At 46.2% G+C, this 13573-nt stretch overlaps 1 protein-coding gene and 1 non-coding gene across 2 annotated transcripts; one reads left to right on the top strand and one right to left on the bottom strand.

Moving 5' to 3' along the window:
• The first annotated feature begins 387 nt into the window (after positions 1–387).
• LOC109674467 (nuclear envelope pore membrane protein POM 121-like) lies at positions 388–3345 on the top strand. Its single transcript, XM_074058923.1, has one exon. The coding sequence runs from the start codon at positions 388–390 to the stop codon at positions 3343–3345; it is 2958 nt and encodes a 985-aa protein (XP_073915024.1).
• A 9296-nt stretch (positions 3346–12641) lies between these two features.
• LOC141421053 (U6 spliceosomal RNA) lies at positions 12642–12748 on the bottom strand. The gene has a single exon (XR_012445749.1). It is a non-coding gene; the product is annotated as a U6 spliceosomal RNA (small nuclear RNA).
• Positions 12749–13573: the final 825 nt, after the last annotated feature.

The raw sequence follows: 13573 nt of genomic DNA, 5'->3' as shown, positions 1-13573 counted from the left end.
AAGAAATTCATTTTCACCTACTATTTGTGTTTTAGTGACTGGTTCATTTATGTAGCCAAGTGTCACGGTTCATCTATGTTATAGCATATGTCAAAATTATTCCTGGATTTTTTGCACGCAGTTTTGACCAAGCGCCATCGATTTGACTTAATTTCTTCTTAGCTATTTTTATTAGTTTTTGTCAGTTCTGGAATTTGAACTCCTGGGGCACTTATAGGGCAGGCGTTCTACCAACCATGCCTGCAACTTAAGGTCAACTGAAGAAAAAAAAAAATAAAATCAGAACGATCAAGGGTTTCCAGAGCTGCTGCGCCCCAAAGCGCATATTGGCACGGGCCAGGTCAGCCCTGCTCTGCCTGTCACCGCTGAGGCTCGCGTGGATGTCGGATGCTCCCGCCGCGTGGGGCAGAGCCGCGATCCCTGAGTGTCGCGCGCCAGATTCCCGCTCGCTGGGATGCTTGGCCTCCGCGATCATTGGCAGATTTCCGCGCCTCCATCCACGTGGACGTCAACGGAAGCCCTAGAGCCATCATCACCGCTGATCACAGCTCCCACCGCATTGTCCGCAGATCTTGCCACAGCGTCCGCAGGTCTCATCACATCGCCCGCAGGTATAACGCAAGGCCGCAGGTCCCAGCACACCGTTCGCAGGTCCGACCCCGAAGTCCGCTCCGCTCCATGGGAGGCTACGTGGGCAAGCCCGGCCCGCCGCCCTGTGCACAGGACATGCCCGGCCACTGGCCGTCCCCGCGCTCCCCGCCGCCCTTGTCCGCCCAGCGCGTCCTCCACATCTGCCCGTCGCTGCCCACCCCGCTGCTCCGAGACCCCCGCAGGCCCCGCAGCGACTGTGCCGCCTCCTCCTGCCACTTGGCCATCACGCCTCAACTGCGCTGCCCGATCCCGCAGGCCCGCTACTCCGTGCTGGGGGCGCTGCCCACCGTGTGCTGGGACGGTGACCACCAGAAGGCCGTGCTGTCTGCGCGGAACTCCACGATGCTGTACCGCCTGGACACCGTGCGGATTCCCACTCCCCGCAAGCGCCCGCGTCCTCCAGGGCCCGAGCACACGGTCAGCTCTGCAGCCCATGCAGAGCCAGACCCGGGTGCAAAGGAGCTGCCACCAAGTGCCCTCGAAGACAGGAGGAAAAGGACCGTGAAGGACGAAGACCAAATACTCGCTGATGAGCAGGGACACAAGAAAAGGTACTTTGATGTCATTGCAACCGAACATGCCTTATCTGAACCCCTGCTGGCTAACGGGGACCCTGCTTCTTTTGTGCCTAAGCCTGAGTCCCTAAAGAGAGGCCTCATTTCCCAGAGTTCAGAAGACTTCAAGAGCAAGCGATCTTGCACCTGTTCTGTGTCAAGCATACACACAGGTGACATCCTTTGCTCTAGCCACAAAACCATCACCAGTTCCTACAGCTCTACAGTAGGCATCTCACAGCTGTGGAAGAAAGGGGGTCCCACCTCACCCCCCTTTTCTAGCCAGGCCTCCTCTGGCTCCCAGATGTCAGAGAGACCAGTCAAGAAAGCAAGAGAAGAGGGGCTGTGTCATCCATCCAATTCTTCAGCTCCACGGGGGACCACCAAGGAGTTCCAGGGTGAAAGGGCTGCAGATGGGACTACAGGGCCACAGAAGGACTCCAGAACTTCCTCATCCACACCTGCCATGTCAGGGAGCCGAAGACGGAAGACCCGGCTGCTGCCCTGCAGGCGAGGGGTTCCACTGACCTTGCCTCCGCCTCCTCAGCTTGGTTGTCCCATCACTGCAGAAGACCTGGACCTGGAGAGGAAGGCGAGGTTCCAGTGGTTTAACAAGGCCTTGGAGGACAAGACTGATGCAGCCTCCACTTGTGTTCCTGAGGAGTCACTTGACACTCAGCCCTCTGTCACTTTCACCCTGCCTGCAGCCAGTCCTGCTCCCTTGCTGGACTTTCTCCTGGTCTCAAGTTTGAATGTGCTGCTGGAGACCTGCAAGAAGATGGACAGCTCTGGTGGCCCATTGGCCTCCACAGACCCTGCCTCAACAACCTCCACTTCAGCCCTTTCAACGCCCAAAACAAGTGGTCTTCAGGACCCTGCTGTCTCTTCCCTGCCATGTCCCCCGCCAGGCACTTCATCCTTGCCTTTCCTAGCGCTGCCCCCTGCTTCCTCCATGACAGCAGTCATGAACACCAAGGTGCTTCCAGCCCCTCAGAATGAGACCTCTGCAAAAGCCCAAGGCCCCTGGGACCCTGCCCCTACCCTGAAGCCAGGAGAAGTCATGCCAGGAGTGGAGGGGGAAGAACGGTTGGGAGGCCCACTGCTTTGCACCCCAAATAGCATCCTGTTTGAGGTGCAGAGCAGCCGGCCACCCAAGCCTCCTTCCCCTGTCACTCCTGGCCTGTCTTCTGCTTGTCCCATATCCCAGCCTCTCTTCCTGACCCCACCTGAAAGCACGAGAGACAGCCCCATGTCCTGGATCCCTTCAGCCACACCTGGAGCCTCTTTCAGCTCCACCCTCTCAGCCACCACTGGCACCACCACCTTGAGTTTGAAGCCTGTCCTTGGCTGCATGGGGCCACCTACTTCCCTTCCCTTGTCAACGCCCGTGAAGGAGACAACTACTCGACCCACCAATGCCCCTGTCTTCACTGGCCTGGCCACCAGCCCATCCACCACGGCTTCTGTCACCACAGCATGCACATCCACAGATTCTGCTTCAAAACGCTTGTATGGCTTTGAGGTGAATGGCCCGGCCAGCAGCAGGAGCAGCTCGACCAGAACCATGGTTTCTACCTCCAAGCCAATCTTCTTTGGGGTTCCCCATGCCTCTGCCACCAGCTTCCCTGGAGCCATGGTGTCCAGGCTTCAGTCTAGCCAGCCTGGGGCCCTGCAGGCCTCGGTAGCAGCCCGACCCTTGGGCCAGGCTCTCTCCAATGCTGCTGAGATGGCCACCATGCAGGGCAGCACAGCTGGCTTCAGCTGCTTCAGCAGCCCCCTCACCAACTCCACCAAGGTAATCACAAGTCAGCCGACACTGACCGTTGGCATCACCACCACCCCTGCTTTCCAAGGTCCCTTTGACTGTGACTCACAGTCTAGAGTCGGGGTCAGGAAGGCACAGCAGCAGGAGGCCCCCAAGCCAGCCCTTGCCCTGCACTGTGGCAGTACTTTCCCATTTGTGAACTCTGGGGCCCCTGGGCCACCTGCAGTGCCTGGGTGCCAGGGCAGCCTTGGTTGGCTCTGTGCCTTTGGTGAGCCAAGGTGGGAAAGGCTCGGCCTCTGTGCTCCATGCCACAGCCCACAGGCAGCCGGCCTTTTGTCAGACCTCCTCAGTAGCCACCACCACCCAGGCCACTAGGAAAGACAGCAGTAGCTACAAGCTTGGTGGTTGCACTTGGGCCCCTTTCTTCTTTGGGGGCTCAGTGTCCCCAGCTGACCATGGGGTCTTTAGGGTTGGTATGACCACCCAGTCACCAGCTCCCCCTCTGTATCATTCAACTTCTGAGTTGGCCAGAGCGGGACCACAGGCGCCTTCACTTCCTTTGGGGGTGGCTTGAGTCAGAACTCACCCTGGGCACAGGTGGCCAGAGTGCAGCCTTTGCCTTCAAGGTGGCCAGCAGACCTGAGCGCAAAGCCTGTCCAGAGATGCCTCCATGCCCACCTTTGCCCATAGCACCCTGCCCCTGGGTGTGGCTCAGTGGGTGGCAGCCTCGACTTGAAGCCTCCTCTGCACCCACCCACCGCATGCTCAGAGCTGTTCTTTTGGGACCAGTGACCCCTTCACTTCACATTGGAATGGCATCCAAGACCCCAGTGGTTTGATAGCAACTGCAGGCCCATAGGCAGCACGATTGCAAGGAATAGCTTCCGTCCCTGTCCTGACTCCTCGGTCCAGGAGAGAAGCCCCAATAGGAGGCAGGCTGTAGCCTACTGTTTCCACTCCCTCCTCACCTTACCATCTCAAGGATGGGATCTTCCAAGCCTGTCCTGTGTCCTGTCTGCTGCTCAGGTGTGTTGCCCTGACTCCTTTGAAGGAAAAACTGAAGTGCATTTGTGGCCACTCTTCCTGGTGCTGGACTTAACTGTAGTCTCCAGGCTCCTGGGTGTGGCTAGCTGGACTGGACAGTGGCTCTGTTTGATGGCCATAGGTAGCCAACCCTCCCAACAACAACCAATCCTGTTTGGAGAAATATGAATGCATGCACCTTAAATTAATAGCAAAAAAATTAAAACATTTTGACAAAATAAAAAATAGTTTTGTATTTAAACTCAATTATCTTTTAAGGTCCTTCTTGGTTTCTGTCTTTAACTGTAAATGTGGTTCTCGAGGCATTCATTAGCTGTGTAGTTAGGTTATGCCTGGGTGACAAGGTGCTGGGTCTGGTCCCCACAGCCCTCCTGAGGGGCCGGAGTGCCTTCTGGACAAATGCAATTCTTATTTTATTAGCAATGTGATGTATCTGTAACCAACCCCCTCCCGTCATGACTGAGGCTGAATGTCATGTGTGTGTCAGGCACTGACCAGGCAACCCTAGGAGATGTGGCTAAAGGGCCTGGCTTAGCGGAGTGGAGCTGGGAAGGAGCTTGGAGGTCAAACCCCAACACTTGTGAGTATTGGCTGGCAGGTGGGTGTGGGCTAGAAAAGCCTCTACCTGCACCCCAGGTGGGTGAAGCCTCTTAGTTTAGTCTGAACCAGTTCACCTGTGTCTCACTCAGGGACCTTTGGTCCTGGTGCAGCCCTAGCATGTATGAGTGAGCACCTGGGTGTCTGCACTAGAGAGAAGGGAAGCTGGGGCTCCCCAACCCAGACTTCATTCCTACCATGTTTAGTTGGGATTTTTAGTGTGAGTGTGAGACTTTTTTCTCCTAATGTCAGTAAGAAGAAAACACCTGAGCTATCAAGAAGATTTTCTTTGTGATACTGGGGTTTTGAACTTAGGTCTTTATCCTTGGGGCTCTGCCATTTGAGCCACACTCCCAGACCCAAAGAAGTTTTCTTACTTTTTTTTCTATTATTATTGTAAGTGGGTACATTTTGCACGTACCAATATATAATACATCACAGTTGAATACACCCCCTCCATTATTTTCCTTTATCCCCTCCCCCATTCCTGGATTACTTTCACAGGATTCACTTTTCCATTTACATCCGTAAGTACATAGTAATTCCATCACATTCACCTCCTACAACCTTTACTCATGTCCTCCTCCCTTCCACGGGTGCCTGCTCCCCAGACAGGACCTTCCCGTCCAAAGAACTTCCAAAGACAAAAATCTGAACTTCCCACAGGCTGCACAGTGGATGTGTGAAGAAGCTCTCCGTCCATCTTTTGTTATTATCAGGTGTGATTAAATCTTGTGTGATCTGCTGAGTGGCACACTGCCCTGAATTCTGTGAAAATCTGTCTCCCAAATAGGCTATGCTGCCCAAATGTAAGGTAAAGGTTGAGGTAGTGTTCCCAAGGTAAATGTAATGTGCTGAATTGAATGATAAAGTGAAAATGTGAGATCTTGGTGAGGTTGGATGGTGGTATGGGAGAGGAGTCCAGTCCCCTCTGTGCAGCATTGAATTCTGCATCCTGAAAGTTCCCAGTTTATCCTCAATAGTGGTCCCCTTGGAACTGCAAATACCACGAGTCTACTGTTTACCCTGAAGTAACATCATTGCATCAGTTGGAAATTCTGTTTCAATTTTTTCAGGAGCCATCCTATGTTTTCACAGTGGCAGTACCACTTTACATTTCTACCAAAAGTGCATGAAGGTCCTAGTTTCACCACCTCTTTGCCAATACTTGTTACTTTCTTATTTTCTGTTTTGGTTTGATGGTTTTTAATTGTTATTTATTTTTTGAGACAGGGTCTCCCTATGTATTCTAGGCTGGCCTTAGTCTGCTGAGCCTCCCTCCTCACTCTCCTGAGTGCTGGGATTACAGCCCTGCCACCATGGCTTGTTCTGTTTTGAGTGTAGGCACCCACTGGGTGTGAGGTGATATAGTTTAGATTAGCATTTCCCTAATGGTTAGTGATGTTGAGCAATTTTCTGTGTATTTATTTTCATTCTTATTTTTGGAGAAATGTCTATCCACGTTTTTTGACGATTTTTGAATTGCATTGTTTGCTTCTTTTGTACTAGAGTTATTGTTTTCTGTATGTTGTATAAATCAATGATTTGTCAAATGTATGGTTTTCTAATGTTTCCTCAAATCTCTTAACTGCCTTGTCTTTTTAAGACTCAGGAAATCCTTTCCTGTAATTTGTTCCTCCTTCTTTCTGTCCTTCCCTGCTACCTGTCCTTTCCCTTCTTCTCTCCTCCCTTCCTTCCACCTTCCTCCTACCTTCGTCCTTGTGCCTCTGATGGATTTGCACCCAGGACCTTGCACATACTACCCTTGCACTCTACCTCTGAGCTACATCCTTATTTTGAATTGTCTTTTTATTTAGTCTTGAATTCACAAAACTTTTAAATTTTCATGAAGGTCTATTCATCTCTCTTTTCATTTTTCTTTGCCTTTGATGCCACAATTAAGAAGTCACCAAATTTGATGTCATGAAGCTTTTGCTTTCTTGTGTACTGACACTGGCTCCCCGAGTGTTTGTTATTTGCTTATGGATATATATATGTAATGATTTACTTTGCAATTCTGGGCTTGAATTCAGGGCCTACACATTGAGACATTCCACACGACTTTTTCTGCGATGGATGTTCTTGAGTTAGGGTCTTCCAAACTGTTTGTCTGGGCTGGCTTTGAACCATTATCCTCTGATCTCTACCCCTGAGCTAGGATTACAGGTGTGAGCCACCTGGCTATTGGCTTGTTTATTTGTTTAGCAATTCACTGGAGTCTTCTACTGAGGATTCCCCTCCTCTTAACATCGTGAAGATGAGGCACAGCTTTGGTGCCCACCAAACTGTCAGTGTGGGATGACAGCTCTTTTGGTAGTGCTCTCTCCCTGTCTTCTCCTCATCACACCCAGCTGTTAAACTTCAATAAATACCAGTTTTTTGCAAAATCTGGGTCTTGGAACCTGGTGCTTGGTGAGGACTATGGTAGCTTCTCACTATGTGACACTCCTGCTCTAGCACCGAGTGCTCAGTGTGGGACTGAGGGCAGGAGCCTGGGATCCTCTCTGGTCTCTTCTGGCGTAGATCCGTCACCTCATGGCCCATGCAAAGGTGACATGCAGGGCTCCAGCCTTTTCAGCACACTGCCTTCAAGGCAGACCCTCCCTCCCATCAGTACAGCAGAGTTATGAAGTGGGTCCCCTCCTCCCAACTGCACTGGACAGGACTTGCTTTACCAAGAGTAGTGGGGCAGAACAAGGAACCATGATCTCCTGCTGCCCTGGTGAGAATTCCTTCTGGCTGGAGCTGGGGCAAAGGCTTCCTGAGCTCTCAGGTGTAGCGTCTTGGGGTGGAGCTGGCCTCACTGAGCTGGGGTGAGGATGGGGGAGCAGCTTGGCTTTAATGCTATTTATTGTGTTTGTTACTAAACTTTCACTGAGGACCTGAGTTGAGGCTCAAGTGGAAGAGTGCCTGCTTTGCAAGCATGGAGTCCAGAGTTCAAACCCCTGTTCCACCAAACAAAATTTTTTTTCATTTATTTCTTTGATTAGATGTCCATTTTTTATTAGTGTTGATTAGTGTGTGTTAATTGTGCTATTTCCATCAATGGATGCAATGTCCTTTGATGAAATTTACCCCCTCCTATTCTTATTTCCTCACCCCTTTTTAATCAGTGTAACAGCTTTGATTGGTGATTTTCATGTGTGCATATAAACTTTGATCTATTCGTGCCTGTTCCCCTCTTTCATTCTGGCTCTTCTACTGGCTCCCACTTCCAAACAGTCCCTGTTTTACACTCCTGTGGATGCATTTATTTTAGGACTCGTCTTGTATGAGAGAGATACACAGTTTTATGTTCCTCAGTCTTTTTTTCCCTTAACATGACGATCTCCACTTCCATGCATTTTTCTGCAAATGAAATACTTTTTTTGTGTTGCTACTGTGTTTAGAACTCAGTGTTTTGCACATGCAAAGTAGTCTATCTCTTGAGCCACACCATTTTGCTCTGGTTATTTTGGAGATTAGGCCTCACTTTTTGTCCATTCCAGCCTGGACTGTGATGTCCTAATTTTACTGTGGTGACAGGTGTGAATCATCACATCCAGCTCTTTTCTGTTGACCTGAGCTCTCTGAAAGGTTTTCTGCCTGGGCTGACCTGAACCATGATCCTCCTGGTCTCAGTGTTCCACCAAGCTTTGGAACGAGAAGTTTACCTAAAAAAATTTTTTTTCCTGGGTGGCTTCCCACCAGGATTCTCCCAATCTCAGCCTCAGAAGTGGCTAGGATTACAGGCATGAGCCATTGGTGCCAGCTCATTGTGTTTTATGACTGAATAATACTCTATTGTGTACATACACCACATTTTCTTTATCCAGTGATTTGTATCTAGGCTGATTCAGTAGTTTGGATACTGTGAACTGTGCTGCTATAAATATGGGGAGCAGGTGTCTGTTTTAGGTAACTTACATTCCTTCTGATATATTCCCAGCAGTGGGACAGAGGGTCAGATGGTAGTTGTAGTTTTCATGTTTGAGGAAATTCCATACTGCTTTCTACAGTGGCTGCACTAATTTACCTTCCAGCAACTGTGCATAAGCGTTTGCTTCTGTTCATCCTTGCCAGCATTTGTTGTTTTTTTCTTTCTTTTGTTCTTTTTTACATGAACTAAACTTACACACTTTTAATTCTGTAAACGTTTGCTGGATATTTAGATAAAGTGTGGACACAGAGCTCTACATACAAATCTTTCTTTTAAGCCAGTTTCTTACCAATGCTACAAAGAGCCAAGGAATATTAAGACTGCTTTTTTACTACAGACAGGGAGAATTAGGTTCTACTTTTATATCAGCACACTAAAATTTTGAGCTTCAATATTTGGGTTTTTACTGGGATTTGAACTCAGGGCCTTATTGTTGCTAGGCAGTCACTCTACCCCTACGGGCACAGGTAATTCCCCAGGCTGACTTCCAACCTCAAATCTTCTGCTCTCTCTTCTGTTTGTTCTTTTCAGTACTGGGTCTTGAACTCACAGCCTGCATCTGGAGTCACTCCAGCAGCCATTTTGTGTGAAGAGTTTTTTTGAGATAGAGTCTTGTGAACTATTTGCCCAGCCTGGCTTTGAACCACGAACCTCCTGATCTCTACCCCCAAGTAGCTACTATTACATGCGTGAGCCACCCCTGCCTGGCAGTTTGCAAGTGTGTTACTGAGAATTTTAACAACTCTTCCCATTAAGGAAATTGGTCTATAATTTTCTTCTTTGGTTGTTTCCTGAGTTTGGTATCAAGTTAATAATACAGCGTCATAGAATGCGTTTGGTAATGTTCCTTTCTTTGTACTTTATTGAATAAATTGAGTCACATTGGTGTCAGTTCTTTTTTAAAGGTGTGATGACTTGGAGGGTGATGGAGCAGCTCAAGCAGTTAGTGTGCCAGCCTAGCAAGCATGAGGCTCTGAGTTCAAATCCCAGCACCAAAAAAAAAAAAGTCTGGTAATTCAACAATGAATTCGTCTGATTCTGGGCTTTTTAATTGTGAGGACATCCTTCATTACTGCTTCAATCACTGCTTGTTATAGATGTGTTTAAGTGGTTTATATTTCCTCGTTTCAATTTTGGTAGGTCATAAGCATCTAGAAATTTATCCACTAATTCTAGTTTATTAACATGTAGGTTTTCTAAGTATTCCTTAATGATCGTCTGAATTTCACTGGTATTTGTGATGATATCACCTTACCATCCCTAATTTTATTAATTTGGTCCTCTTCCTTCTTCTTTGGTTAGTTTGGCTGAGGGTTTGTCAATGTTTTTATCTTTTCAATGAATATATCCTTTGTTCTATCAATACTTTGTGTTATCCTTCCAGTCTCCATTTCATTAATTTCTATCCTTGTTTTGTTTTTCTAAGTACCCAAAGTGAGTTATTAGTTACTTATTTGTTTGAGGTTTCTCTGATTTATTTATTTATTTATTGTTTTATTATTCATATGTGCATACAAGGCTTGGGTCATTTCTCCCCCCTGTCCTCACCCCCTCCCTTACCACCCACTCCGCCCCCTCCCTCTTCCCCCTACCCCCTCAATACCCGGCAAAAACTATTTTGCCCTTATCTCTAATTTTGTTGAAGAGAGATTATAAGCAACAATAGGAAGGAACAAGGGTTTTTGCTGGTTGAGATAAGGACAGCTATACAGGGAGTTGACTCACATTAATTTCCTGTGAGTGTGTGTTACATTCTAGGTTAATTCTTTTTGATCTAACCTTTTCTCTAGTACCTATTCCCCTTTTCCTATTGGCCTCAGTTGCTTTTAAGATATCTGCTTTAGTTTCTCTGCATTAAGGGCAACAAAGGCTAGCTAATTTTTAGGTGTCTTACCTTTCCTCACCCCTCCCTTGTGTGCTCTCACTTTTATCATGTGCTCAAAGTCTGATTTTTTAATGTAGGCACTCATGGTATAAAATTTTCTCTTCATACCACCTTTGCTATACCCCAGAGTTTCTCATAAATTGTATTTCATTTAATTCTAGGATTTTTTGTTTTTCTTTTTGTGGCACTGGGGTTTGAACTCAGGTCTTCAAGCTTGCTAGTCACACAGTCTACCACTTAGCTTTTTTCTGTGTAGGGTATTTTTGAGATAGGGTCTCTTGAACTGTTTGCCCACGCTGGCCTTGAACTGTAATTCTCTTGTTCTCTGCCTTCAGTGTAGCTAGGATTATTTGCATGAGCCAGTGCCTGGATTGATTCTAGGTATTGTTCTCTTTTCTTTCCTTATTTCTTTGATGACCTACTGATCATCCAGCAGTGAATTGTTCAGTCTCCATGTGTTTGAGTCTTTTCTGTAGTTTCTTATGGTTTGATTCCATTTTATTATGTTGTGGTGTGATAAATTTTAGGAAGGTCTTTTTATTGGGGGTGGGGAGTAAATTGCTAGGCAGGTACTCTACCTTTTAAGCCACTATACCAGCCCTTTTTTGTGTTGAATATTTTCAAGATAGGGTTTCCTTAAGTAGTTGTGCTGGGCAGACTTTGAACCACAATCCTTTTGATGTCTGCCTCCTGAGTAGCTGGATTACAGTCATAAGACATTTGATCCTGGCACGAAGTTATTTCTCTTTTCTTAAGACATGCTTAATATCCTCAAATATGAGGTATTTTGGATAAAGATATGTGATGCTGAGAAAAATGTGTATTTTGAGGCTCTTGGGTAGAATATTCTATAGATGTCTGGTGAGTTCATTTTATCTATACTATCATTTAATTCGACAGTTTCCTTGTTGATTTTTTTTTTGATCTGGATGACATATATATTGGGAATAGTGGGGTATAAAAGTCATCCACCTATTATTGTGTTAGGCTCTTTCTGTGCTTTTATGTTCATAGCATTGGTTTTATTAAATTGGGTGTGGTGATGTTTGGTGAATATATATTTATAATTGTCTTTCTGATGCTTCCAATCTGTCACTTTCCCCACCTCTCTAAATGTGTCTTTATTTGCTATTTGCCCTATAGACCACCCCAGCAAACTTCAGAGTTGTTTCTTTCATAGTCTGCATAAGTTCACTGGACTGCTCTCAGTCCAGTCAGGACTGCAGGGCAGGGCTCTTCACATGCTGCAGTGTCAGAAGTCCATCTCTGGATATAAAACACATTCCCTGCCTGGTTTCCATCCTGGAGTTTCTAGAGAATGTTGACATTTTTTGTGCTGAACTGCTAAGAAATCTGATACCAATTTAATTTTCTCAACTTTCTAAGTAATTGTTTGTCTGGAGGACCTGGGGATTTGTTTTTATTTGTAAGGTAATAGTATTACTAGAATGACATATCCATCAGTGTTCTCCAGAGAACAGAATACAGGTGTGTGTGTGTGTGTGTTAGTGTAGAAAGAGACAGAGATCTGAGAGAGATCAGAAGGTCTTTGCTTATGTGGCAGTGGGGACTGTGAACTCAGAAATCTGTAGATCTGGTGAGCAGGCTGGAAGCTCAGCTAGCAGCTGAAGCTGTACTCTGAGGCAGAATTTTTCTGCTAGAAATCTCATTTTTGTTGTTAAAATCATCAATAGTTTAGATGAAGCCCATCACAGTATCAAGGGAAATCTTCTGTACTCTAAGTCAATTGATTATGAATATTAACCACACCCACAACAAACTTCACAGACATACCTAGATTAGTGTTGGAGTAATTAATAATTTTACAGGTTACTTGAACAGGCAGTGATTCATCAATGAGCATCAACAAGCTGAAGTGCTTTTGCTCTGGGGTGCAGGTGGTTGAAGGGAAAACTCTTTTAGACAGAATGTAGAAGCTGAGCAAAAAGGTTACTTGAATGGTTAAAGTTTAAGCAATTGCCTTAAGTTTTCTTCATTCATTTATTTGTACTGGGGTTTGAACTCAGGGCTTCGCATTTGCACACAGCTGTCTTGCTTGAGGCTCACTTCCATTCCATTTTGCTCTGGTTATTTTAGAGATGGAATCTTGCAAACTATTTGCTCAGGCTGACCTTGACTGTGATTCTCCTGTCACAGTCTCCCAAGTAGCTAGGAGTACAGGTGTGAGTTACTCATGCCCAGACAGTTTCATTTATTTTTTATATTTTAAATATGGAATGCTGCATGAATTTTTAGGTGATAGTTTAGTGGGGGCCATGCTAATCTTTTGTATATTGTTCCACTTTTAGTATATGTGCTTCCGAAGTGAGCTCAAGGTTTATTATTTGAAAATTTCCTACTAACAGAAAATGAGAGTTAGGTTTCAGTTGTCTATATTACATTAGAGACACCTTAGTCACATGGCCTTCCGTGTGACTTCCATCCAATTGTTTTAACAGAACTACAGCTTAGCCAAGTTGATTCCTAAAGGTTCCTATCACAGTTCAGCCAGGTCACCTTGGCACCATGCACATCTATTTAAAAAACAAAACAAAACAAAAGCAAAACCAAAGTCGTATTTCCACCTAACATGATCCAAAGCTGTGCACAAACATAAACAAACAACCACTTCCCCAGCAGAAGATTCAAGATCTTGATTTACGTGTCTTTGACCTCCCGTAACATATATACTCCGATGTGAAGTTAACAATTGATGTACATACTTGCACTATACGATGGGGTAATACAGGAAGAAAACTAATAAGAATACACACGTGCGTGTACACACAGGAACTTAGCGATGACAGTACAAGGAAGAAATGGCCATGCAAATTATAGATCCGTTTTCTGCAACAGGTGTCATGGGAATAATGGAATTTACCTTCTTCTGTGAGTCTTTCCACACTCCCTTGTCCTCAGGAAGCACCTCCACTGCTGAGGGTTTTCTTGTCTGGTGGAGTGACGGAGGCCTTCACTCTTGAAAGGTCTGAGATGTTTGTAGTCCTTCCTGAATTGAGTTGCTGGAAGTTTCCATGACTTTCATTGGAGGGCATGTGTATTTGTTACTTTTCTTGTTGCTGTGACAAAATTCTTGAGAGAACAATTTAAAAGAGGAAAGGTTTATTGTGGGCAGGAGCTCGGCTTCAATCAAGTTCTTA

The sequence above is a fragment of the Castor canadensis genome, chromosome 2 (genome assembly GCF_047511655.1).
Source record: "Castor canadensis chromosome 2, mCasCan1.hap1v2, whole genome shotgun sequence".
NCBI lineage: Eukaryota > Metazoa > Chordata > Mammalia > Rodentia > Castoridae > Castor > Castor canadensis.
Note: the sequence above shows the minus strand (reverse complement) of the source record. Positions and strands in the feature narration are given on the sequence as shown.